The sequence below is a fragment of the Elephas maximus genome, chromosome 10, assembly GCF_024166365.1.
Source record: "Elephas maximus indicus isolate mEleMax1 chromosome 10, mEleMax1 primary haplotype, whole genome shotgun sequence".
Taxonomy (NCBI): domain Eukaryota; kingdom Metazoa; phylum Chordata; class Mammalia; order Proboscidea; family Elephantidae; genus Elephas; species Elephas maximus.
In genome coordinates, this window is record NC_064828.1 from 64564134 (window position 1) to 64589525 (window position 25392).

Below are 25392 nucleotides of genomic sequence, written 5' to 3' on the forward strand. Positions count from 1 at the left end.
GCATTTGTTCCTGATCTCCACTAGTTTGTTTTCTGTGTGCTTTTTGCTTTCTTTAAACATATTTAGCATCATAGTCTGAAAACGTCCAATTATTTCCATTAGTCTGGTCTCCATAGGACAAATTCCCTCTTCTTCATGTTTTGCTTTTGATTGGTCCTTCCTCTCTTGCGACTTTGTGTGTTTTACTATATATATATATATATATATATATATATATATATATATATATATATATATATATATATATCGCTACGAGTCGGAATTGACTCAACGGCAGTGGGTTTGGTTATAAATAAATATATATACACACACACTTTTTTTTTTTTTAACTTGGGCCATTTTGTTGTCTTTTTTTTTTTTCTTTACATTTTGATTTTTCTGGGAAAATTTTCTGGTGGGCACTCTGGTGACACAGCAGCCAAGCACCTGGCTGCCAGCTGAATGGCCAGGGCCTGCACCCACAAACTACTCCACAGGAGAAAGATACGGCAGCCCACCTCCACAAAGACTCACAGCTCTGGGAACCCCATCGGGGAGCTCCACTAGGCTCCACAGAGTCACTATGAGTCAGAATTGACCCAGCAGCAGTGGGCTTGGTACCTCCTCCTGAAAACCACTAGAGGGCACTCTTATTGTTAGGTTTTTTTTCAGTGATGATTCAGGAGTTCTGGATGCTTGATCTGTGGAATTTAATAAGCATGCACAGGGGAAGGGGGATTAGCTGGTTGCAGATGCTGACATAAGTGGTGGGGCTCGAATTTCCTGTGGTGAGGGTGAGAGGCTCTCTATGTCTTTACTTCATGGCACCACTGCACAGACTCTCCCCCAGTGTCCTGCTGTACGCAGGGAGTCAGCCTTTTCCCTCTGTGTTGCTGTTGCCCATCCATCCAAAGTATTCCCCTCACCCTACTGCCCTTGTGATCCCTCCTGGTCCTAGTGTCTGTCCATCTCGGGCTCAGTGAGATTCAACAGCACTCCCTTACGGCACCATGGTGTCCCTCGGCACCCTTCTACTGTGTGCTCCGTGAACTCCCATGGCCAATCTGAACCATCTTAAGAAATTAGGCTACAGTATTAGTCCAAAGCACTAATGGACCACATGAACCACAGCCTCCACCAGCCTAAGCCCAGAACTAGATGGTGTCTGGCTACTACCACCAACCACTCTGACAGAAATCACAATAGAGAGTCCTGGACAGATCAGGAGAAGAACGTAGAATAAAATTTAAATTCACACACACACACACACAAAAAGACCAGACTTATTGGTCTGACGGAGACTGGAAGAACTCTTGAGACTACGGCCCCTGGACTCCCTGCTAACTCAGAACTGAAGCCACTCCTATAAGCCCGCCTTTCACCAAAGATTAGACAGGCCTATAAAACAAACGATAACACACGTGAGGAACATGCTTCTCAGTTCAATCAAATATAGGAGACCAAATGGACAAAACCTGCCCAAAAGCGAAGGCAGGAAGGGACAGGAAAACTGGACAAATGGACATGGGGAACTCAGGGTAGAAAAGGAAAGAATGCTGACACATTGTGGGAATTGCAGCCAATGTCACAAAACAATTTTTCTATAAACTTTTAAATGAGAAACTATTTTGCACTGTAAAGTTTCACCTAAGTACAATAAAATAAAAAAAGAGAGGCACCAGTCTACAGCTTCCTCAAATTAACTCCCTTTCTGTGTTCCCTGTTTGGGGTGTTGCCCAGTCTCATCCCAAAGTGGCTGTGATGAGTGAGTGTTCTAGATGTTAGCAGGTAGGTTCTGCCAGTTTTTGTGCTATTCCTGCCGCTTCTCTCCCTCTTTGGACTCACACCGACTCTCCAATACCTCAGCTGCTTCTGGAGTTCTGAGATCTCAGTCTGTGCTTGTTTTTTTTCCATTGTTCAGTGGGTTAGTTGGTGAGGAGTAAATGGGAGTGTCTACTCACTTCACCATCTTTCTCCGCCTTCCCATAAGGTTTTCACTGGCCAATTTTCAGAAGCGAATTACCCAGCCTTACTTCCTAGTCTGTCTTAGTCTGGAAGCTCTACTGAAACCTGTCTACCATGAGTGACCTTGCTGGTATCCAGCATCATAGCAACACACAAGTCACCACAGTATGACAAACTGACAGACAGGTGGTGGATCATGCTAATGTAAGATGTTAATAATAGGGGAAACTGGATGCAGGATATATGGGAACTCTCCGTATTATCTTCACAATTTTTCTATAAATCTATTCTAAAATAGAAAGAAAAAGTTAAAAAAAAAAAAAATTTAAGTCTGCTTTTCCAAACCTGGCTGCAAGAAGCCAGTTCAGAGATTTTGCTGTCAACACTCCCTGCCCTTCTTATTTTGGCAGAGGGTGCATCTGACCCAAATGGTGCCAATCATAATTTCTCTGTACTTGCAGCCCTTGGGGTCTGTGGCCTATTACTGTGTGCTTCCAAGAAATCCTCTGTGTTTTTTTCCTTAAACTAACTTGAGCAGCTTCTGTTTTTGCAATGAAGTGGTTTAATCTTGTCTGGGATAATGCAGGACCCAGATGGTATTCTTAGAACTTAATTTAAGAGGAAAAATAAAAAGTGTTTGTACATGCATAGGAATCATAAAATATTTTCAGTTAGTCTTTTCTAGGGCCAAATAACAAAAATAGAGCTAAGAACCAGAATTAATGTTGGCTTTGTTCCCTACGTAGCCCTCTCTTCCTTCGTGTTTATCTTTGCTTTCTCTTGAAAAATGACCTACAGAGAGTAACTTGCCTTCCACAGTCCTTTGAGTTTGTGGATACATAAATGAAAACTATGAACTTTAGAATTTCAGTTTTGAGATTTAAGTAGTGTTCCCTAAAATACAATTGCCCCCCACACAGGAACTGAAAAATTACCAAACTCTGTGGCTCAATTATAGGAGATGGTACAAAACCAAAAAACCCAATCTGTTGTCATGGAGTAGACTCTGACTTATGGCGACCCATGTGTTACAGAACAGAACTGCTCCAGATAGTTTTCTTGGCTGTAATCTTTATGGAAGCAGATTGCCAGGCCTTCCTTCCACAACATGGTTGGGTGGATTTGAACCACTAACCTTTACGTTAGTAGTATAATGAAAACCACTTGCACCACCCACAGACCTAGGAGATGGTACAGGAAGAGTGTTAATTTATCAAATTTCTTTTAAGGAACTCTAAGTTCTATCTGAACTGAAATTGTGTCAAGATGCCAACACTAAAATTAGAAATGGAAAAGGAGATTTTAAACTAAAAAATTGGGGGAAACAAACAAGATTAGACAAGCTTGGACTGACTGCTAGAAGTCAGAAATGAATCTGATGGTCCATTTGAGGAATTAGGGATGGCAAAGTAATCAACCTAATCAACCTATCTAATCAGACATCTGGCAAGATGGAACACAGCAGAACTGCTAAAACTAAATACATACATCCTTCTGTCCAAATGCTGGAAACTTAAATAAAAGGATAAGTTGAATATTTGGCAGCAAATAAAACGTAGAAGGAGTGTACGGGATAGGATATAATATCATCACACAGTACCACCCTAAACTTGGCAACTTGAACCCTTACCCTGGCCCTTGAGATTTATAGGACCCCACTCTGGTCTTCCTCTTGCCACATATTTCCCCAGAAGTAAGGAGACACTGGGGCCAAGAGGCTCTACTCATGCAGAGCCCATGCCCCCTCCATTCTAGACCACCTTCCAGGTACCTGGGATCACGGGATCAAATGCAGCCCAGAGCTACTTCCATGGCTGATACAGACATCTTCCCCAGGTCCACTCCCACAACAGTCAACTGGACACTTGGGCATGCACGTCCCGTGACCCAGCCTGTAGTTAGCCGGGAGGGGGTGTGTACATAGCTTGGTCATGAGGGGCTGTGTTGTCCACATTTATGCAAGTCTCTTCATGGTATTTTTTTTTTTTTCTTCATGGTACAATGCTGAGTCAAGGGTGGAGATTAGAAAGAGAAAGGGGGAAGGGTCTGGAGTGAGGACCTCCAATTGTACTCCTGCTCTGTCAGGTACCTATTCAAATGAAAATATATAGGAAAGATTCAATAGTAGATTTTGGTTATAAGGAACTTTATGAAAACAAAAAAGGAAGATTCATGTAAAGTTTTTCCATTACTTGGAGTGACATGGGAGAATGTTAGTGCAGGGAAGTGGTCAGAGGTGCGTGGAGAAGATTGGAGACAAGGTGTTACTGACCTGCAGTTTCCAGCCCGGAAGAAAAACTGTGGTTAAGATCACCTCCCCTAGGAATCCATGTCATCCAAAACTAGGAATCGGGGAAGCGGGGGCAACTGATATGCAAAAACCAGCCTATACCAAAACAAAAAAACCAAACCCAGTGCCGTTGAGTTGGTTCCGACTCATAGCCAGCCTATAGGCTTTGCAAAAAAAACAAAAAACCAGTTCCTGTTGAGTGGATTCCAATTTATAGCAATCCCTTGCGCGTCAGAGTAGAACTGTGCTCTATATGGTTTTCAATGGCTGATTTTTCAGAAATAGATTGCCAGGCCTTTCTTCTGAGGCACCTCTGGATGGACTCAAACCTCCAACATGTGGTTAGCAGCCAAACCTATTAACAGTTTGCGCCCAGGGACTCCAAGTGATCCAGTAAATTATGCCTGACCTGTTGGGAATTCCCTTCGCATTCCAATCCCCAAGCCAGACTCATCAAGGTGAGCTAAAATATTCAGAGAGGGGGTAGGCTTGTTGTAAGGTGTGCTCTTCAGCAGGAAGACTTTCTTCTTTCCAGATCACTGTGCAGATCCTGCTGCCTCCCAATCTTCCTCCCGTCCCCAAGTGACATTTCTTATACAGTAAGATTGCCAATACTGTCTGTCAAACTAGATTAAAAAAAAAAAAAAAAAAGAGCGACCCCTTAGCACAACTCTGGCAATTATGACAACAGGTGGTAGGCATCCATTTTTGTCAGCTCCAGCCTCTGAAACTGGCCACTCAGCAATAAACTTTACCAGGAATGGGTGTTTCTAGATGAGCCCTGCGTGTTAACTGAACGTGGAAAAATTAATAGCTAAACAGCATATCAACATTTTCTTCCAAGGCGGAGCTTGAGTAGAGAATAATGGTGTGCAGTGGTTTCAAACGGTGTCCACAAACACAGTTCTACACACTTACAAGGAACATTCCTTCCCCTCGCCCCGCCCCCTCCCCTTTCTTTTAATGGTTGCTTAAACAAATGTTATCCGTTATGGTGTTGACATAGGAAAAGACGAAGTGCTAGTAACCGAATCAAAACCGAAGCAACAGTGCAACAAACAGCTCAGTGGTGTGCCTGGATTGGTTCTTTGGATCAACAGGCTTGCTTTTTCACTTCCTCCAAAGGACCATAATGGTCTGACTGCCAGCCGTCTTTCATGTCTGTTGTACCCTTCTCCACATCTCAGGGGACTAGGACCTCCAATTGCTTTCAACACGTCGGTTCGCATTTCTCACTGTTACCGTGACCTTCTTTCTGTGAATTTTGCTGAGGCCCCTCAGGCGTCCTCACACTCCCTCCCAGCCCTGAGCTGCAGCTAAACGCTTTCTAACCAATGTCAGGCGATCATGCGGCTTTGAAGGCGCAACTCCGAGAGCAAGAAACGCCGCTCCCGCCGGCCACCTGGCTGCGAGCAGTCCCGGGGCGCCGGCAGCACGCGCTGGGCAGCGGCCCAGCGCCGCGCCCGGCTGGTGCCTTGACCCCCTCCTCTCCCTGTCCCCGCCGGCGCGGCCGAAGGAACTAGGGTGTGACGAGTCGGGCCTCCGGGGCAGCTCGCAGGCGCTCGCACTTAGGACGGCCGTGACATCCCGCTTGGGCCCGCCCCGGGGCGGTGCGGGGGCGGTGCAGGCATGCGTCCCTCCGCGCGGGCTCTCTGCCCTGGAGGGCGCGGGTCGGAGAAGGAGCCACCGGCGCTGTCCGGATGAGGCAGCCGCGCCAACACTCGGGGCGCGGCGGGAGAGTCGGGGTCGCGCCTACCCTCGGCGCCGGTAAAGCGCCTAAAGGGGTTCTGGATTCCGGTCCCCCCCCCCGCCCCCGCCCTTTTCCTTTAGGGCTTGGAGCACTCGGTTTCTCAAACCCTCCTCTTCCCAGGTACAAGCCAGGAGAGGAGAGCGCATCTCTCCTCTTGGGACCCCATCATGGGCAATGTGTCCAATGATTCCCAGGACGAGGACTGCGAGACTCGGCAGTGGCTTCCCTCGGGCGAAAGCCCAGCTATCAGCTCCGTGATGTTCTCGGCTGGGGTGTTGGGGAACCTCATTGCGCTGGCGCTGCTGGCTCGCCGCTGGCGGGGAGATGCAGTTCATGGCGCCAGCCGCGGGAGTTCCATCTCCTTGTTCCACGTGCTAGTGACAGAGCTGGTCTTCACCGACCTGCTCGGGACCTGCCTCATCAGCCCGGTAGTGCTGGCGTCGTACGCGCAGAACCAGACTTTAGTGGCCCTGGCGCCCGAGAGCCGCGCCTGCACCTACTTCGCCTTCGCCATGACCTTCTTCAGCCTGGCCACGATGCTCATGCTCTTCGCCATGGCCCTGGAGCGCTACCTATCCATCGGGCACCCCTACTTCTACCAGCGCCGCGTCACGCGCCGCGGCGGCCTGGCGGTGCTGCCCACCATCTACGCCATCTCGCTGCTCTTTTGCTCCCTGCCGCTTCTTGACTACGGACAGTACGTCCAGTACTGTCCTGGGACGTGGTGCTTCATCCGGCACGGCCAGACCGCGTACCTGCAGCTCTACGCCACCCTGCTCCTCCTCCTCATCGTCGCCGTGCTCGCCTGCAACTTCAGTGTCATCCTAAATCTTGTCCGCATGCACCGCCGGAGCAGGAGAAGCCGCTGCGGACCCTCCTTGGGCAGCGGCCGGGTTGGCCCCGGGGCCCGCAGGAGAGGAGAAAGAGTGTCCATGGCGGAGGAGACGGACCACCTCATCCTCCTGGCCATTATGACCATCACTTTCGCCGTCTGCTCCTTGCCTTTCACAGTAAGTCACTCTGATTCCACAGCCCAGCTCTGGGCAGCCTTCTGGCACCTTTCCCTCCGACAATCACCCTTCATACCACCAAACAAAATTTCTGCAACTTGGTAAAAGATGCCCTAGTTTGTAAACCTCTATAGCCTTCCTCTCGGCTTAACTTCACTCCACTTCCTTCCTCCCCCAGCCCCAGCATAAGCGCCTCACACTGCTAGTGTTGTGCAGTAAGGCAGTCGCAGTGAAAAGGAGCCTTTGCCCTGGCCTAAGCCAGTCCAGCCCGCCACCCTAGAGTCAGAAGCCCCTGGACAGTGTCCCTGTCCCACTCGTGGCTAACCTGGCTCAGTACGGGAGGAGGAGGCAGACCCTACCACTGACACATGGTTGTCTTTGTTACACCTGCTTCCCCTGAGCTGCAGTTTGCCTCCCTATACCTTCCACCCACAGATACTAGTTCTCTATGTTTTACCTTCTGTTTCTTCCAGGGCAAAATGTGGTACCCAACCCATAGCTTTCTAGTTGCCATTGAGAATGGCTCCCTGTGAGAAGGGTCCCTTTTTCAGAAGCTTGCAAAATTCCTTATTTGTCCTAAAACTGCAGTTTACATATTGGGAGTGTAAATTGTTGATGCCATAAAATCCCAATATGTCCACAATGATTTTTAAAGAAAAGAGGGTTGTTTGGAGGAATCCCTTCCTAAGCTTTGAGATCCCTCCAGAGATGTTTGTACCCTCTTACAAAATGTCATCTTGATGGTAGTGTCAGAAATAGATACAGGTGCTCTTAAGCTTATAGTCTTGCACTTGGTGAGCATGAAGCCACACCCAGGAATGGCGGGTTCTTGTCAGGGTTGGGAGAATTAGACATGCCCAGGACTTGCTATGATCTAGCAGGCCAAAAGGCTGCCTGGGGAACTGAAGGATGGAAGTCCAAGTTCTGGGCTGGGTGCTGTGCTAGTTTGAGGCAAATTCAGTAGTTAGTTCTATGATGCTGTTCTATAAGGCAGTACTCGGGGGTAGAGCCTGAGATGTGTCTGAGCCTGTGCTAGCCTCTTACAGAGAACTGGGACTGGGAGTTTTGGCAACCCACTTCCCAATCTTAAGGAGAGCAAGACTGACCCTGCAGGGAGTAAGCAGTGACTCTCACCTGCCACAACCTTGGAGAGAAGGAAGAGATGGAAGGTGCCTCACATTAGCAGGTCTGACTTGCAGAAACTGGAGATGTAACTTTATTCAACCTCTGATTTCCCTTACTGCTTCTAATTATTTCGTTCACTCATTCGCAGGGGCAGGGAAAGAAACAGGTTCCTAAAAGCCTAGACATGATGCTCTACTCCCCACCCTCCCCTGCCCCCAGAATTAACTTACATTCTTAGCTAAGTTCTTTTTTTCTCTGGTCCCCACTGTTCTCACATCCCCCCCCCCGCCCCCCGCCCATCCTTTGTCAGGGCATGAGCTCATCTAAATTAGTACATTATATTTTGGGGAGAATGAGATGAGGTAATAAAAAGGTGCCCTCCTACAAAAAGAACTAGAGCTGTGGGAGACTGTATCTCCCATTCTGCCCAGAGCAGGGGAGCTTGTGCAGCAGAAATGCTGTGACATGGAAACCAACATGGCTTCTACTCTTTTGTCTTGTTTTGCTGGTAAAAACAAAAAAAACAAAAACTGCTGCTGTCGAGTTGATTCCGACTCATAGCAACCCGATAAAGAGCCTTGTAATTACATTATGGGCTAAATCAAGTTTCCTGGGTGATGCAAATGGTTAAGTGCTCAACTACTAGATGAAAAGTTTGCCGTTCAAACCCACTCAGAGGTGTCTTGGAAGATAGCCTTAGCAATCTGCTTCCAAAAGGTCAGAGCCCTGCACTCCTTGGAAACTCTGTGAGGCAGTTCCACTCTGTCCTATTGGGTCACAATGAATTGGAATCAACTTGATGGCAACGGATTTTGGTTTTTGAAGCCCTTTAGAGAAGGAGAGCAGGGGCATAAAGGCCTCCCCTTTGACCGTGATGGACCCACTACATAAACTGTTTCTTTTTTTAAATAGAGGCAGTGATTCTCAACAGGTTCTTCTGTTTTCACTTAAACTTTCTTTTTATCATTGTTGTTATTTTAAAGTCTGCTTATATAATGTTTTTCTTCATTTCATATTAGGCCACTGGCAATTCCAGAGTTGCCACATGGAAGGGACTTAGAGCCAGAAGTCTGATTAGAATGGGTGGAGGAGTAGGGACTTGCTTTGAAGCTGTGTTTTTATTTGGATTGCCTATTTATGGCTTAATGAGCCCTGAGGGTGCAATGGTTAAGTGCTTGGCTGCTAACTAAAAGGTCAGTGGTTCGAACTCACCAGCCACTCCATGACAGAAAAGACCTGGTGATCTGCTCCCATAAAGAGTACACCCTAGGAAACTCTATGGGGCTGTTCTACTGTGTCCTATAGGATCACTTACGAGCCAGGATCAACTCAACAGCACACAACAGCAACATGTATGGTTTAGGAAAGCCTGATGAAGATTATGAGAGGGCTTTAGCTCCCCCAAGCTATCCCTTGGCATTGACATCAGCAAATATTAAACATGTTTCCTTCTGCATATATGCACGGCAAAGATTCTCAGAAAAGGAGCAGGAGAAAACCTTAGTATGAATGTGATTAGAAAGCCAGCTAAGCTGACTTCTTTCCATGAGGCTAACATGATTCATGTTATTCAGATAAACTATAATCGCTAGCTACAAAACAGATATTTGACCTATACCGTAAGTGGGAAGTACCAGATCATCTCTAAATAAGGAAACTTACATGGACCACTGACTAATTTTATTTTGCCAATAGATTATTGTTGTTGTTAGGTTGTGAGGTGCTATCGAGTTGATTCCAACTCACAGCTACCCTATAGGACACAGTAGAACTGCCCCATAGGGTTTCCAATGAGTGGCTGGTAGATTTGAACTGCTGACCTTTTGGTTAGCAGCTGAGCTCTTAACCACCAGGGCTCCAATAGATTATTAGCAATAATTATTGTCCTGCATTTACATAGCACTGTAACCCTTATGAAGTGCTACTCCTGTTTATTTCTTGGAGGGTTTATCTGACAGTTCAAAACTTACCACTACTATTTGATTCTTACATTCTGCTATTCTGAAAAGCTTGGCATGTGTCCCCGCCACCCTACCACCAGGCAGGCATCATTTCTACACATCCTGATTGCAGGGGTGGGGGTAGACACTTAGATGCGGCAAAGGCTCCTGGCTGCCTTCAGAAATGCTGTACCTTTAACAGAGCACAGTCCAACAGAAATACAGAGTGAGCCCACAAATGTGAACTACATATGGAATTTAAGTTAAAAAAGAAACAGGTGAAATTATTTTTTTATTATTGTACTTTAGATGAAGGTTTACAGAACAAACTAGCTTCTCATTAAACAGTTAGTGCACATATTGTTTTATGACACTGGTTAACAGCCCCACGACTTGTCAAAACTCTCCCTTCTCAACCTTGGATTCCCTATTACCAGCATTCCTGTCCCCTCCTGTCTTCTAGCCCTTGCCGCTGGGCTTGTGTGCCCCTTTAGTCTCATATTGTTTTATGGGGCTGTCTAATCTTTGGCTGAAAGGTGAACCTCAGGAGTGACTCCATTACTGAGCTAAAAGGGTGTCTGGGGGCCAAACTCTCAGGCTTTCTCCAGTCTCTGTTGGGCCAGTAAGTCTGATCTTTTTTGTGTGAGAGACTTTTGTTCTGCCTTTTTCTCCAGCTCTGTCAGGGACCCTCTATTGTGATCCCTGTCGGAGCAGTCAGTGGTGGAGGTTGGGCACCATCTAGTTGTGCTGGAGTCAGTCTGGTGGAGGCTATGGTATTTGTGATCCATTAGTCCTTGAAATTGTTTTTTTATCATATATCCAAAATATCAATTCAAAATGTAATCAATGTAGCGTAACTATTAATGAGATATTCCAACTAATTTTCTTCCTTGTGTCCCCCAAAATACTAGCAATTCACCCTATTTCTGCCTTGCTCCTTCCTCAGGATAACAGAGCTGTTCCAAGTGGGAGACTAGTCTATTCCACAGTACTCCAGTAGTGGGGGGAGGAGGGGAGTTGGGGATATAGGAAACCTCATCACTAACTTTCAGAAATATTAATGTCAGCCATTATCCCAAGGTGGGGGCAGAATTACTCTTCCTTCAACAGTGCCAATCTAGGATGTTCAAAGTTTGGGAAGTGAAACTATGAAAATGTGAATTGCCCAGCATCTGGTAGCAAAGTCACATTCAACCTCATATATCATCATTATCAACATCAAAATGGCAACATTTTTTAGTGCTAAATTTTATGTAACTCATTATCTCCACAACCCTGTAAAGCAAGTAGTATTATTGTTCCCATTTTACAAATGAAGCAAAGAAATTGCCCTGGGTCCCACAGCTAATAAGTAGTGGAGCCAGGATTCAGAGTTTGAGCATGAAGCCCATTCTTTTAACTAAATACTATCAAAGAGAAAGTATTCATTTGGGGTGACACAGAGAGATTAATCCCAGATTTCATAAGAAGATTGTGAAGATATTATAAATGCCTGGACCACTTTGCTCTTAATTCCAGCTTGTTAGCTTTAAAAATAAAGTGGCAAAGGCCTTTTTCTCCATGTTAGATCAAGGGGCCTAAGCTAGGGCCAAGTGCGTGATCCTCTTTGTGTTTTCCACAGGCCTATGAAACAAAAGTCTGAGACTGAAATTTTAGGTGATTGGCTAATGTAAATACTGGTCTCAGTTAAGAAATAATCAGATTATCCCTCATATAAAATCTTTCTGGGGTAGATATAAAATATTTAAGTGATAAACAAGCATGTGGAGTTGAGGAAATGGTATTATTTTGGCTGTCCAATATGAAATCATGCTTAGGTCCAACCACATATTCCAGACTATTTATGCACTAACGGTATGTGGTATAAATTAATAAATTCCTCCTTATGTTAATCAGCTGTTGTCATCGTTTCACAGAGATAAATAGAAACTCTTTCTTCCAGAAATAGAATGCAACACAGGAAATTCATCAGACCTCCATTCTTGCCTCACATACTGTTTGTGCCTTACTTTCCAACTCACATCAAGCCACTTTCTCACCACTTTACTAATAATTGTGGCTAGCTTCTGGTCATTTTTAAATGTTTTCCAAATGCCATTAGGATAAAGTACTTAGGCATTTCATTCACTTCTAAAATTTCAAGAGTGAAGCACTGACTCATTCTCATCTTTAGCCATTCCTTAGGGCTATTAATTTCTAGGTAAATCTGATTAGCGGAAACGTGATCTTTGCAATACATAACAAACTAAATAGTACTGGAGTTTCCTGGTCATTCCTGGTACTCTTTATGTAAAATGTAATATGGTTAAAGAGTACCAGGATAACGATTGTAAGGATGGCACAGGTCCGGGCAGTGTTTCGTTCTGTTGTGCATGAGGTTGCTGTGAGTCGGAACAAACTCGACGGCACCTAACGACAACAACAACAATATCGTTGGGGGTTGAAAAATGATATGGAATTGGCTGATTACATATATGCAAAGGATCACAGTTCTAACAGGGATGAAACAGAAATCCGGAAATCTCTGTGTATAACCACAATGACCTTTGCCTAATGATATTTGAAGTTGATGTCCGTGAATAACTGGAAGGTCCTTTATCATTGATATATCACTAATTATGGATTTGAAGATTATTGAAAAAGTTTTAGTATATGTCATCTTTTAAGAGAAAGTTCCTGTATATGAGTGTTTTCATTTAACATATTTTCCTTTGCCATTTGATATTATGAAATGGCAGTTGTGAATAAAGACACAACTGGACTAGTTTTTAAAATTTAGATGGCAAGAACCATACTCCTTTTCCCAAAAGAGAAGTTGTATATCATGTTGACACCTTTGGTCAAATTTATTATCACTGCTGTTTCAGATGATAAGGACAGGTCCTTGGCGTAAAGAAAAACAGCATTTTGGGATGGTATATTTCTTCTTTAGTATGTCAAGAGCCCATCGTAATATTGTGTTTAAAATAAAATGAAAAAGAATAGAATATGGTGGGGAATTGATCTCCTGAGATAGAGTTTCAGGAAGGTAATCAATGGGTCTCTTTCCAGCTAGATGATTAAAAAAAAAAAAAGATGATTAAGACCCAATTAATCTGCACCTTAGTCTGCTTAGTTCCCATGGCTTCTCCTGTCCTCTATTTTGAAGTTTCTGACTACCACTTCCCATCCATATCTTAAATTCATGTCCACTATGCTTCAACTTACATGACCAAGCTCCATTTTTCTGAGAGTATTTGGCACCTAAAATTGCCCCTCACTAACAGATAACTAGATTGAAGAATCCGGCATTAGGACATATGCATGATGGGGAGGGCTAAGGTATAGGAAAAATGCATTTGGGGGAGGCTGAAACTTCCTCTAGACCAGGGTTCTTAACCAGAGCTCATGAACAGTACATGAATCTCTCCAAAATTGTTTCAAACTCTCATGTTTACTTGAGTCCTGGGTAAAGGGTTCACAGTGTCCATCATTTTTTCAAAGAGTTAAGAGGCACCGCCCTGGGATACATAGTCACAGAGCTCTAAACCCTAGCATTATCTCTTTTTTTTCCGGCACTGCTCCCTGGCATCTCTGAAGCACAAGGTAGAAGACTCTCTAGTTCTGCAGCCATAGCTATATCCTAGTCTTTCCTTCTAAAGGGAAATAGACTCCTGTTTCCCTCCACCCAAAACACCTGTGATTTTGGAGGAATTTCTTTAAAACATCCTATGCCTGGAAGACAGTCTTCCAAAAAGAGATTTTCTGAAGAATGAATTATACAGAGCCTATCGCCAGGATACCCTAATGTCTTTCAGAAGGCACGTAAGTATAGACCAATCTATGCTGAATTTAGCTGTGGAAATGTACAAAGGAAAAAGCAAGTCTCCAGTTAGTTACAGCCATGATTTTAAAATCTGTGAACACGAGCAGTGATATCCATAAACCTTTGTTGACACCTTTGAAGAGAAATCTCCTACAGGTGTAGAATTCAGCCAATCGACTGTGAATTTCATGTGAAACTTTCCAGTGTAGGCTTTTTATGTGGATGGTGGCAGAGTGTATTCTGGTTGGAAGTAAACTCCTAGTCATCCTATAGGGCAGTGTAGAACTGCCCCACAGGGTTTCCAAGGAGTGGATTTGGACTGCTGACCTTTTGGTTAGCAGCTGAGCTCTTAACCACTGAGCCACCAGGGCTCCAAAGGCAGAAAAGTAGCTCAAATAAACAGTACCCACTCAGTGCCATAATGAGATTTTCCATGAGAAGTTACAAGGTTTCCACAGAAGGCAGTGCTAAAATAACACTAATTCTTATCTATACTGCTTTGTAGGTGTCACAACCACCTACAAAGCAGTGTGTTCTTAGCAAAGCCCCGTACAGACAGCCTGCCCTAAGGAATTTAAACTCACTTTGACTCATTTAGATTAGCACTTGGTTGTTCCTCTCATAGCAAATATTTTAGTAGTGTATACAAAAAGATGTATAAATTATACCAACCCTTAAAACTGAATTCTACAGTATCACTGAAACATTATTAATTTATTGATTTATATCCTTTGTGTCAGCCTTTAATTAAAAACCCAGGATCCACAAGACCAAAAATGGTGAACCCTAGGCAAAAGACAAGAACCAAAGGAAAATAAGAGGAGATAGGAGAAAAGAAAAAGCTTACATCAAGAACTTCAAGGTTCACTGAAGTGTTCTTTTTGCCAACTGTAGGCATTGTCTTCTATAAAATATTAGCAATCTCCAGAAATGCAAATTTAAGCAATTCTAAAAATTACCCAGCATAGTAAATGAAAAAGGAGAGGGAACAAATAGTACAGAATTGCTTCATATTCTAAAGCTATTCACTTCTCATTATGCTGTCACACTTACACCAGGAACTACGGTATAAGTTACTTTCCACTGAAAGCCTGACTCATCTTCCCTGGTGAAGCTGACACCAGAATGCTAAGACCTCTCTATATGTTCCATCTTGGCTGGCCAATTCAGTGTGATCACATTGCTTCACTAAACTAGATCATAAACTCACCTACAAACCTTTTCTACAAGAGTGCTCAGTTTATTTATATACTATATATTATATATATATAGTATATTTTATATATATATAGTATATAGTATGTGTGTGTATATATATATACACATATATATAAACACACACATATATTTACATACATATAAATGGTGCAACAGTTAATTGTTCAGCTGCTAATGGAAAGGTTGATGGTTTGAACCCACCCAGTGGCTCTGTTGGAGAAAGACCTAGCAATCTGCTCCTATAAAAATTACAGCCTAGAAGAGCTTATGGGGCAGTTATGTTCTGTCACATAGGGTCATTGTGAGTTAGAATTGACTTGATGGCACCTAATAACAACAATATATGTATGTGTGTGTGTGTGTGTTTATGTGTGTATATATATGTGTGTGTATATGTATGCATATATGTGTGTGAGTGTATATGTATAGCGGTTAATATATTTTCATCTATCAGACTTATGCACACCATTATCCTGAACTTCTAACCTCTGAAATCACTCCCTGTTTACAGTCAGATTCCAGTAAACAGGCTGATCTTTGTGGACAGTAGTTAAGTAGTAGTTAGCTAGCATCTGGAAGATCATTTTGAAATGATTCCTTGGAGATATGAAAAAGACTAGTGTATAAACAAAATAAATTTTTAATAAGATGTAGTAAACAAACATTTAAGCTGTGGTTTGAGCTTTCAGATACCACTAAGTACTATATATTTCGCATCAAAAATAATTTAGCTGACAAGAAAACGATCGTTCTGTTGCATGTCCCAACCTAACTTTCATCTTCTCTCTATAATCTGGGAACTCCACCATCAATTCATCTTTTTCCTTACCCACCTGCCAAGTCTTTTTCTCCATTCCCTATGCCAAGATTCTCTGGCATAAACACCTATGGCTGCCAAACCTTCCTGCTGTTGTCCTAACATAAGCAACCCGAAGATGGCTACTCTGCTCCCTCCCTGCAATTTGCTTTGTATATCCAGGTGCCAGATGTCTGCAGAGTAAGTAAATAAATCATTCCTTCTTCTGGTCAAGAAGAGTGGAAGAAAGAGGGAATAGCTCTCTAATTCATAGGCTACCATTGGTAAGAAGGTCCCTGGAGCATTGTAAAGAACTGGTTTTAAATGACTGGGTGTGATTTATATTTGTTTTCCTCTTTTCTGTAAGTTATATGGAAGTGTTAAAAAGAATCAAGCATGCACTGTTCCACTCCTTTCAATCTGGCCAAGAAGTCCTGTAACTTCCTAAATATCTAAGTACTCAGCTCAAAGCTGGTGTAGTAGTTTGAATACATTGATCAACATGAAGATGTGTAAGCTTTCTGATGTTTAGGACATTGTTCTAAGGACCTGTGCTCTAATACAGGTGACCTGATACAGCACACAGTAAGCACTGCATTGGCAGCAGGAGAGTTGGAATCTGTGCCCCAACTCAGCCACTAACGACCTGGGAACTTGGGCAAGTCACCTAACATCTCTGTGCCTCGGTGTCCCCATTGATAAAATGGAGATAATAACAAATAACTCATGGAGCACTTACTTTGTCAAGCAGTGTTTTAAGTATCTCAAACATAGTACTTTTCATCATCCTCACAACAATCCTATAAAGTAGATACTGTTATTATTCTCCCCCATTTTAACGACAAGGAAACCGAGGTACACAGAGGTTAGATTTCTTACCTACAGTCCCAAAGCTGTATGTGGAGTCAGGATTCAAACCAGAGAGTCCGATAGCAAGAACCTGTACTCCCACTGACTCCTTTGCTGCTTCCCCTAGCTCAATGAATTGTGATAATTAAATCAGATGAAGTATTTGGAAATAAATTAACATGATGCTATTAATCTTCTTGAAATTCACTTACTCGTGTGTTAAAAGGAGACAATACCATTTCAAAGTTTTTGTAAGGAGTAGGAATAAGCAGATATAACACTGAGTACAGTTTATGATACACATGTATTATGTATACATATATTAGATTATTCATCAGTGGTAACTACTAATATTATTACTATTGATATTATTAAAATAATTTTATTAGGTGCCAAGAAAAGTTTATTCATCTCCCTCTGTTCTCAGTGAAAAGACTGGAACATTGTGTATGATGTTCATGCTAATTATAAGCCACAGAAAACATCCTTTCATTGAGTTCAAGAGAAAAAAAATTCATTATGTTACAATTTACATAAAGAAGAAGAGTGGGATTTTGCTCCCCCCCACCATCTCCACCACACACAAAATAGTTTCCACTTTTATATCTGAAGAAATAGCATAATGTGACCTGTGCTTGTCCACTGCTGTAAGACTAACGTCATTTTTCCCCTCTGCTTCTTACAGATTTTTGCATACATGAATGAAACCTCTTCCCGAAAGGAAAAATGGGACCTCCTAGCTCTTAGATTTTTATCAATTAATTCAATAATTGACCCTTGGGTCTTTGTCATCCTTAGGCCTCCTGTTCTGAGACTAATGCGTTCAGTCCTCTGTTGTCGGGTTTCATTAAAAACACAAGATACTGCACAAGCTTCCTGTTGAAAACAGTCAGATTCCAGTAAACAGGCTGATCTTTGTGGACAGTAGTTAAGTAGTAGTTAGCTAGCATCTGGAAGATCATTTTGAAATGATTCCTTGGAGATATGAAAAAGACTAGTGTATAAACAAAACAAATTTTTAATAAGATGTAGTAAACAAACATTTAAGCTGTGGTTTGAGCTATAGATGTGTTGACAAGGCACTTCACAGAAAGTGTCAGAAAGGAACTATAAAATCTACCCTTAATGAGCATGTTATGTGGCCTTTAAAAGAACAGTCAACTGCATTTAAGATCTAATTGCCTTTAGATTTAAGCTTCCTGGTGAATGAGAAAGCATGTGGTTTTGCAATTTGTTTAAAACCCGAAATAGTTACTGTCTCTTCTATTTTAATCTTCTATGCTACTACATTATAAACGTCTATATAATGTACTACATTATATGGTGTACAGTCAGACCAGATAAAACTTTATTTGTATTCTCTAGGAAGTCAATATGTGGTAGCAGCCAAGGCTACTGTCTCGCGATGACTTAATGAATCCTTTATTTGGACAATGAAGTTGAAAATTATAAGCACTTTTTATTGTAAGGTTTGTGTATGTGCAGTACTTTCTTGTCACTACAGTATTACTCTTAGAAGAGTGGGCTTACTTGGTAAACATCTTGTCAGCTTTTTTTGCTATTTCTCCAGGAGCTATGTGTGAAACTGTGAGGTTATTTTACAAACCCAGTTGTGCTAACAGTAATCAAGAAAGCCTAAGGAATTTTCCTCTCGACAAAAAATAATAGGTTATTAAGAGAGTAAATTCTGACTAATATTCTTCATTCTGTTTCCAAGGGAGGATATATGTGACTATGTCTTAAGCCAGATATTGGGGTTAAAAACTGAAAAATCTGGTCAATACTTCAGATACACTGGTACTCTTTTAATGCTGATGTTGGGGTCATGACTACCATGTAATCTTTATGAGATGACTTTGTCATAGCAAAATTCATCTGTCTATATTTTTATTTAGGGAACAGAGTTTGACTCATATAGGAAATCATGTAACAATGAGTCACATCTTAACATATTTCTAAATCTGAATGTTTAGCATGGTGTAAACTCAGCATCAAAATATTTCAGTGAATTTGCACTGAAAAAAAATTTTTTTAATCATATTTTAGTTACTGTGTAAACTCATCTGAAATGTTACAAAAATAAACTATAAAATAAAAGTTTGAAAGTGAAATAGCATTTAATGAACCCCCAATAATATTTTATAATTAGCATAAGCATAATATCTTTTAAGTAAGATGAAAATGGGAAAAATATATTTAATTTGTCAGGTTTTTAAAGCGTGGTTGCTTTGTAATTAGAGATTAAAATATTCAATATAGTACTTGGTATTTATTTTTTCTTTCAGTTTTTACCCTTCCGGCATGATCTTTTAAATAGTAGAATAAAACTTACCTTTTGCAGTGAGTATAAAAAACAAAAAACCGATATTAATTTTTACCAAAGTCTTATTGAGTTGTTTACCTTAAACAATTTCCTGTAAGTAGCTATCAAACTAGATGATCATTTAGTGATTTCAAACCAATCTAGGTGTCAGTATACTTTGACACAAATAATCTATGTCAAATCAGGTCTTAAGTTAAAAAGAATAAATAAATAGTTCCCTTTTCTATAAATCTAAACAAACCAGGCAAAATTTAACTTAACTAAAATCTGAACATGTAAATAAATCTTCCTTGTCTACCAGGCATTCTAAAGTTAAGATACCATTCTAAATGGGACAAATTAGGCCCATGGGTAATTCCTAAACATAAAATTCTGAAGTTACTTTGAATCTAGAATATTGATGCCTTTTATCAGATGACATTTTTCCCCCCCTCCAAATGAAAATGGTAACTACAGTTCTTCATCCTACCTCACCATCCAAAAAAAAAATCTGGAATGATGCCCAAGAACTGAAAAAAAAAAAAAAAAAAAGCAAAATTGGACGTAATATCACTGGCGGGAACAAAATGATTCACTCTGCGAGCCCAAAATATAAGAACTAAAGACATTTATTTGAGAATTTATAGATGTCTAGGCTTTGTTTCTTCATGAACTCCCAAACTGTACACTGTGTTAAAAGACTTAATCCTGCACCACCAAAAACCAAACCCACTGCTCTCAAGTCGATTCCGACTCATAGTGACCCTATGGGACAGAGCAGTACTGCCCCATAGAGCTTCCAAGGAGCAGCTATTAAATTTGAACTGCTGACCTTTTGGTTAGCAGCCAAGCTCTTAACCACTGAACCACCAGGGCCCTAATATATACACAGTAGGAATTTAAACCCTGGTGGTCTAGTGGTTAAGTGCTACGACTGTTAACTAAAGGGTCAGCATTCGAACCTGCCAGGCGCTCCTTGGAAACTCTATGGGGCAGTTCTATTCTGTTCTATAGGGTCGCTATGAGTCGGAATTGACTTGATGGCAATGGGTTTTGGGTTTGGGGAGGAATTTAAAGAGAAAACCGTATATGATAGTCAATCACCTACTATTAATTGCAATTTAAAGATAACTTAAAAAAACTACTTAGATATAAAAATGTTTCCTTTCTAAAAATTCTGTCACAGCAAACATACCTGTTTAAGTTATTGACTCATTTTCAAGTTAAATAAACAGAATTTAGCCTGATACATTAGAGAACTGAACTGTGATGAAAGAAGACCTAGATTTTATTCTCAATGCCCCCCTCCCCCCCTCCCCTGCCAATGGAATGAAAAGGTGGAAAGAAACTGGAGTAGATATTCACCTCAGTGCCAGCCCTAACTTTAGGCGTTCAGATATAGGATGGGCTCAAACCGTCTGTTCTGAACTGAGTTGTTCCTGGGTGGCTCACAGTGGCCCAGGTCATCTTTTCCGAGAAAGAACTGAGGAAATATGGTGCTAAATTGCAGTCTCACGTCTCCAAAGATCTCACGGGGACCTGAGTTTGGTTAGAAGCTGTAGAGAGCCTTCAGAAGACCTGAATCTCGAGGTGGCTTAGACCAATGACAACCTAGAGCCAGTCCAAAAAAAAAGCTCCAGAAATCACGCCAACCCAAAACCACAATGCTGGCAGAAGGCCCTGAGCCGAGGATTGTCCTAATGTTAGTGTCAAGTCAGCTCTGATTTGATCCAAGAAAAAACAAAATATTCAGGTTCAGAATTTGATGAACTTGAAAGGCAGAGAAAGTCACTTAGCTTTTACTTAGGTAGACGTTTTATTATTTCACTTAGCTTAAGCCAAATTTAGTGGTTTCCTGAACTTAGGAAGAGTCCCTACTCAAACCAAATGAGTACTTTATACACGTAGACTTATAGCACCTATGCAGTACAGGTGGTGTTGCAACTTGAATATTTGATAACTGTCTCCTGCCTTCATCAAACACTTAGCCCCACTGGATTTCCTGTCTGGGTGCACATTTACAACATACCTCCAATCACCCAACAGCATTATAATTGAATTTTTTTATTTAGAAAGCGTTTTGAGCACCTGAAATGTACACTATGGAAATAAATATTATTTTAAATATTCATTAAAGCTGCAGTCTAATTTATACATGGGGCAAAGGCCATGTATTGGGCATTACTTTTTATTTCAAAAAGTTCCTTTTTTTCCTGCTAGCTTTTGTGATTTTTTTTTTTTATGGTAAGCAAATTTTCTTGAATTATATTTTTTTTATTTCCTACAAAATGTATGTACTATTAAAGATCAATTTTGGTGGTTTAATTCTGTGATCCATGTTATTTTATTTTTAAAAATATGCAGAGTCAAATATAGTCATTCTTAAAAAAAAAAATCAATGAGTGGTTGGGCAGAGAGAAATGGCACACTCAAAAGGATAATTAAGGAATATTTATGAAGGGACTATTTATAGAGGGATGGGCAAGGTGAAGGGAATCAACAAGGGATAATGAGAGAGCCCAGGGTTAGCAACCCAGGAAGTTATTTGCCACTCCTAGGTCTGAAGCAGTTACTAGAAACCAGTGAGAACTGTAGAAGTTACCACCAGACAAAAGCTGTGGTCTTCAGTAGAGAAACAGCTACTGCCAAACACAGAGAGAGAACCTGGAGGACTTCTCCTACCCTTTGGTCTTCTGCCTATTCCTCCCATTAGTCAACAAAGCTGGAACCCAGAGAGCAAGGGGTGATGCAGTCTGTGAAGCACAAACCATGAGTGAAGAGTAGATCTTGAGGGGCGATTGAAGAATATGCAGCATAAAAAAAAAAAAATAAGTACATTAAAAATGTTTTTTTTTTTTTAATTGCACCAACACAAAAATTAGAACAGCAAAGTCGGCAGTCCCTCTTCTCACCTTTTATTCTAAATAGATGTACCCTAGAAGGCTTGGAGAATACGAATCCATCTGTATGGAAGGGAGTAAAGTATTATAGATTCCTTTTCCAAAATGCTTGACCCTGCTTCCTTATGGCTCAACATTTATAGTTACCTAACTCCAGAGGTAGATGGTGTGGTTGGAAGACAGAGAATCAGACTGAAGCAACTTTCTGTCCCTCCTCCACCCCACAGCAATACAGAATAATCGCTATTCTTAAGCAGATTGAGAGGCAATGAACACTGGTTTAGAAATGAAGCCTTATTTTTAAGGACTGCTTTTTTTTTTTTTTTTACCAAGTGAGAAAATCTCGAAAGGCTTCACTTAACAGTGCTGAGGTCAGGCCATATTCCCAAACTTAACATAGCTCAGAATGGTTTACATAGCTATTGTAGAGTGTATGTACTAATTTAGCAATTCTGCATAGTCTAAAAGGCCAATAAAAAAAATCAAGGAAAAGCAAATTTTAACAAAGTAGAAAAAGGTTGGGCAACATGTAGTTCCCAAGGCCATCACCAATGTTGCCCTTCCTGCTACCACAGAATTTGTCTTTACTCCTTCTTTACCCACCCTACTTCATCCCCTTCCATACCACACTCTTCCTAGCACAGACTGTCTTCTCTCCTCCTGCCACTGGGTCCTGTTTTCTTTGATGCACACATTCAACCTTGCTCCTTTCAGTAAAATCAAGACTTAGCCAGTAAGTTAAAGATCTGTCTCACTGCTGGAGTTTTGTCAGACAAGTTATTTAACCTCTGTCATCTCAGTTTCCTCACCTATAAAATGAAGATAATAAAATTACCCACCTCCTTAATCATTTTGAGAATTGATTGAGTAAATGCAATCAGGCCACTTAACATGGTGCTTGGAGAGGGTAAATGCTAATGTTAGGAATTAGTATTATCCTAGATGTACAGTTCAGTGGACCCTCTGACCTCTTCACACCCATCTGGCCCAGATTTCTGATTCTCAGTGGTGGCGGTGGTGGCAGTGGTGGTGGTGGTGGTTTGTTAACTCTGGGTAACTGTCAGGAATGATGATAAGCATGAGGGAAGAGTCTGTATTTCAGAGAATGGAATGAAGGTGGGTATATGTGAAAGAACGTAGAGAAATGTAAACATAAATAGAGGAAGACTGAGATTCAAACAGAGAGGGAAGAAAAAATACCACATGATTATAATGTTGACTCTACATTTCCGTACATGTACACATAAGACTATGTTCAAAATTTTAAGATGGATAATTTTTAATTAAAAAAATTAAATAAAAGTTGAAATAAATTTTTTCTTAGGCTGTCCTTGCTGAAACTAATTTTAATACTAAAGTAAGATCTATTACTCTGGCATATAATTATACCTTCTATTCACGTACCGCTATATACATTCACATCAGCATTGCTAGTAACCACATAGTTATTTTTTTTGGTATAGATGTATAAAAACTAATTTGATCAATCCCCGGTGGTTAGACATTGGTGTTCATAACAAATGCTTCAGTGAGTATATTTGTAGATAACTCTTTGTATATTTCCCTGTTTGGTTTATTAGAATTCATGAATATTTTTTAGGGTATCTGATCAGCAATCAGAGCCCTGGTGACACAGTGGTTAAAACCTCAGTTGCTAAACAAAAGAAATGATAGGGCCTAGAATAGAACCCTCAGGAACCTAGAATTTTGAGGTCAGCTTGTTCAAACTCTTAGATAACTATGGAATTCCCTTAAAAAAACAGTATGCATGCTCCTTCCACCCCCATTAATAATGTCTTTTCTTCTGTCTGCATGTTTCTACTACCCATTCTTCACTCCCAGGACCAGGACACAAAACATGGCCCTTTCCCCTGCAATAGAGTCAAGGAGGGGTAGCAAAAGGGAGCAGCACAGGGACATGATACATTATTCAAACAGAATATTTTGTGTGTTGGGAAACACAACTCTATCATCAAACTCAAATCTGCTTCATGTCATTTACACACCCATCTTCTAAAGATTCTCAACATAGCTCCAGTACATGTGCCACAAGATGGCCTTTCAAGTTCCTGAAACCAGCACCCAAGACTTCTCTAAGCAAAGTATTTCTGATTTCCTCAGGGGTTCTTTATATGACATTGTTTCTAGACACCTCACCATTTTGATGCCCTCTTCCAGATCTTATCCAAGTTACCAATGCTCACCTTAATATGTAGAGCCAGAACCAAACACAAATAATTCTAAACTGATCTTACCAGTCACTAGTGCTGACATGTCAGTTGCTGGCTTGACCTGGACATTATATTTCTATTAATGCAACTCTAGATTACAAAGCTTTCATAGCAACCAGGTCATACTAACCTTCAACAAATGTAAGAAGCAACAACATCCCACTTTACACAGAGGAAAACTGGGCATGCAGAGGTGAAGTGAGTTGGTCATTAATGACATCCTCATAAGGTACCTTATGATGTGCTTGATCCTGCCAACCTGTGACCACGCAGTCACTCGGTTTCTGTCTTGCCAGTAAGTTCTTGGATAGACTCCATAGACTAAGGCTGGGGAGCTTTGGGCTTGTTAACTGAACCTGGTCTTTTCTGTTAATAACTTGGCCCTTGAGGTGATGTGGAACTAGATGCCAGTGCTGTAGCCCGGAGACATTTTCCTTCAAAAATGAAACTTGCTGCTTTCAGTTATGAAAGGATATTTTTACTAGAGTTAGCTGGCCAATACTCATCTCAGCCCAAAGAGTGTGCCTGACATGTGCTGATAAAATAAACATTTAAAAATTGCAACAGCTGCACAATTAAACCTTTGAAGACATAGTTGAGACTATCTCTCAGCTCTTAAAGAGCAGCTCAATATGTCTACACTGAAAAGTGTGCAGACGAACAAGCCAAAACAACCTAGACTTTTGAAAACCCAACATTAACTTTTTATGCTTTTAAAAATAAATGTCCTCATGTTACTTGTAAAATGAAAGACACAATAACCAAAACACTGCAGGCTGCATATTGTGGTGTACTACTCTTTGACCTGTAAAAATAAATCTTCCTGGTGTGAGTAGGTGTTCCGATAAAAGAAGAGTAGGCTTAACTATAAACTAGAGATCTTTATTCTCTTTACTACCTATTATGGTGACTGGGGAGTTGGACACCTACTTCTGAGAGGAAAAGCTAGCTTAGATGTCCACATCTTTCCATGAAATTCCAGTTTGGAACGCTAAGGAAGGTGGAGAGTCAGATTTCTGTCTTCCTTCTATGAATTTTCTCTGTGTTCTTAATGAAGTTACAGTGAACCATAATGGTTGTAAAGAAATACTAAGGGGGGAAAGAAGTAAAAAATGATCCTGTGTTATCAGTATTAAAGACTTTTAAAATAATAAGGTCTTGCCTTTAGTTTGTCTATCTGAATATGTTAAAATACAACTAATTGGAGTACTGTGTTAATGGGAATTTTGGAT

At 41.3% G+C, this 25392-nt stretch overlaps 2 protein-coding genes across 3 annotated transcripts in view; both read left to right on the forward strand.

The window, feature by feature from the left end:
- Positions 1-23196, forward strand: part of PTGER2 (prostaglandin E receptor 2) — an 86313-nt gene extending 63117 nt beyond the window's left edge. The window contains exons 1-3 of one of the 2 annotated variants that reach the window (XM_049897813.1): positions 350-6001; positions 6105-6994; positions 17413-23196. In XM_049897813.1, the coding sequence (XP_049753770.1) occupies positions 5935-6001; positions 6105-6994; positions 17413-17610 (1155 nt within the window). In that variant the 5' untranslated portion in view covers positions 350-5934 and the 3' untranslated portion in view covers positions 17611-23196. Of the gene's footprint in view, positions 1-349; positions 6002-6104; positions 6995-17412 lie in introns of those variants that run through there. The other variant, XM_049897814.1, reaches the window with a different exon arrangement.
- The window catches only part of PTGDR (prostaglandin D2 receptor), a 100590-nt gene that overhangs the window by 72315 nt on the left and 2883 nt on the right, over positions 1-25392 (forward strand). The window lies entirely within an intron of this gene.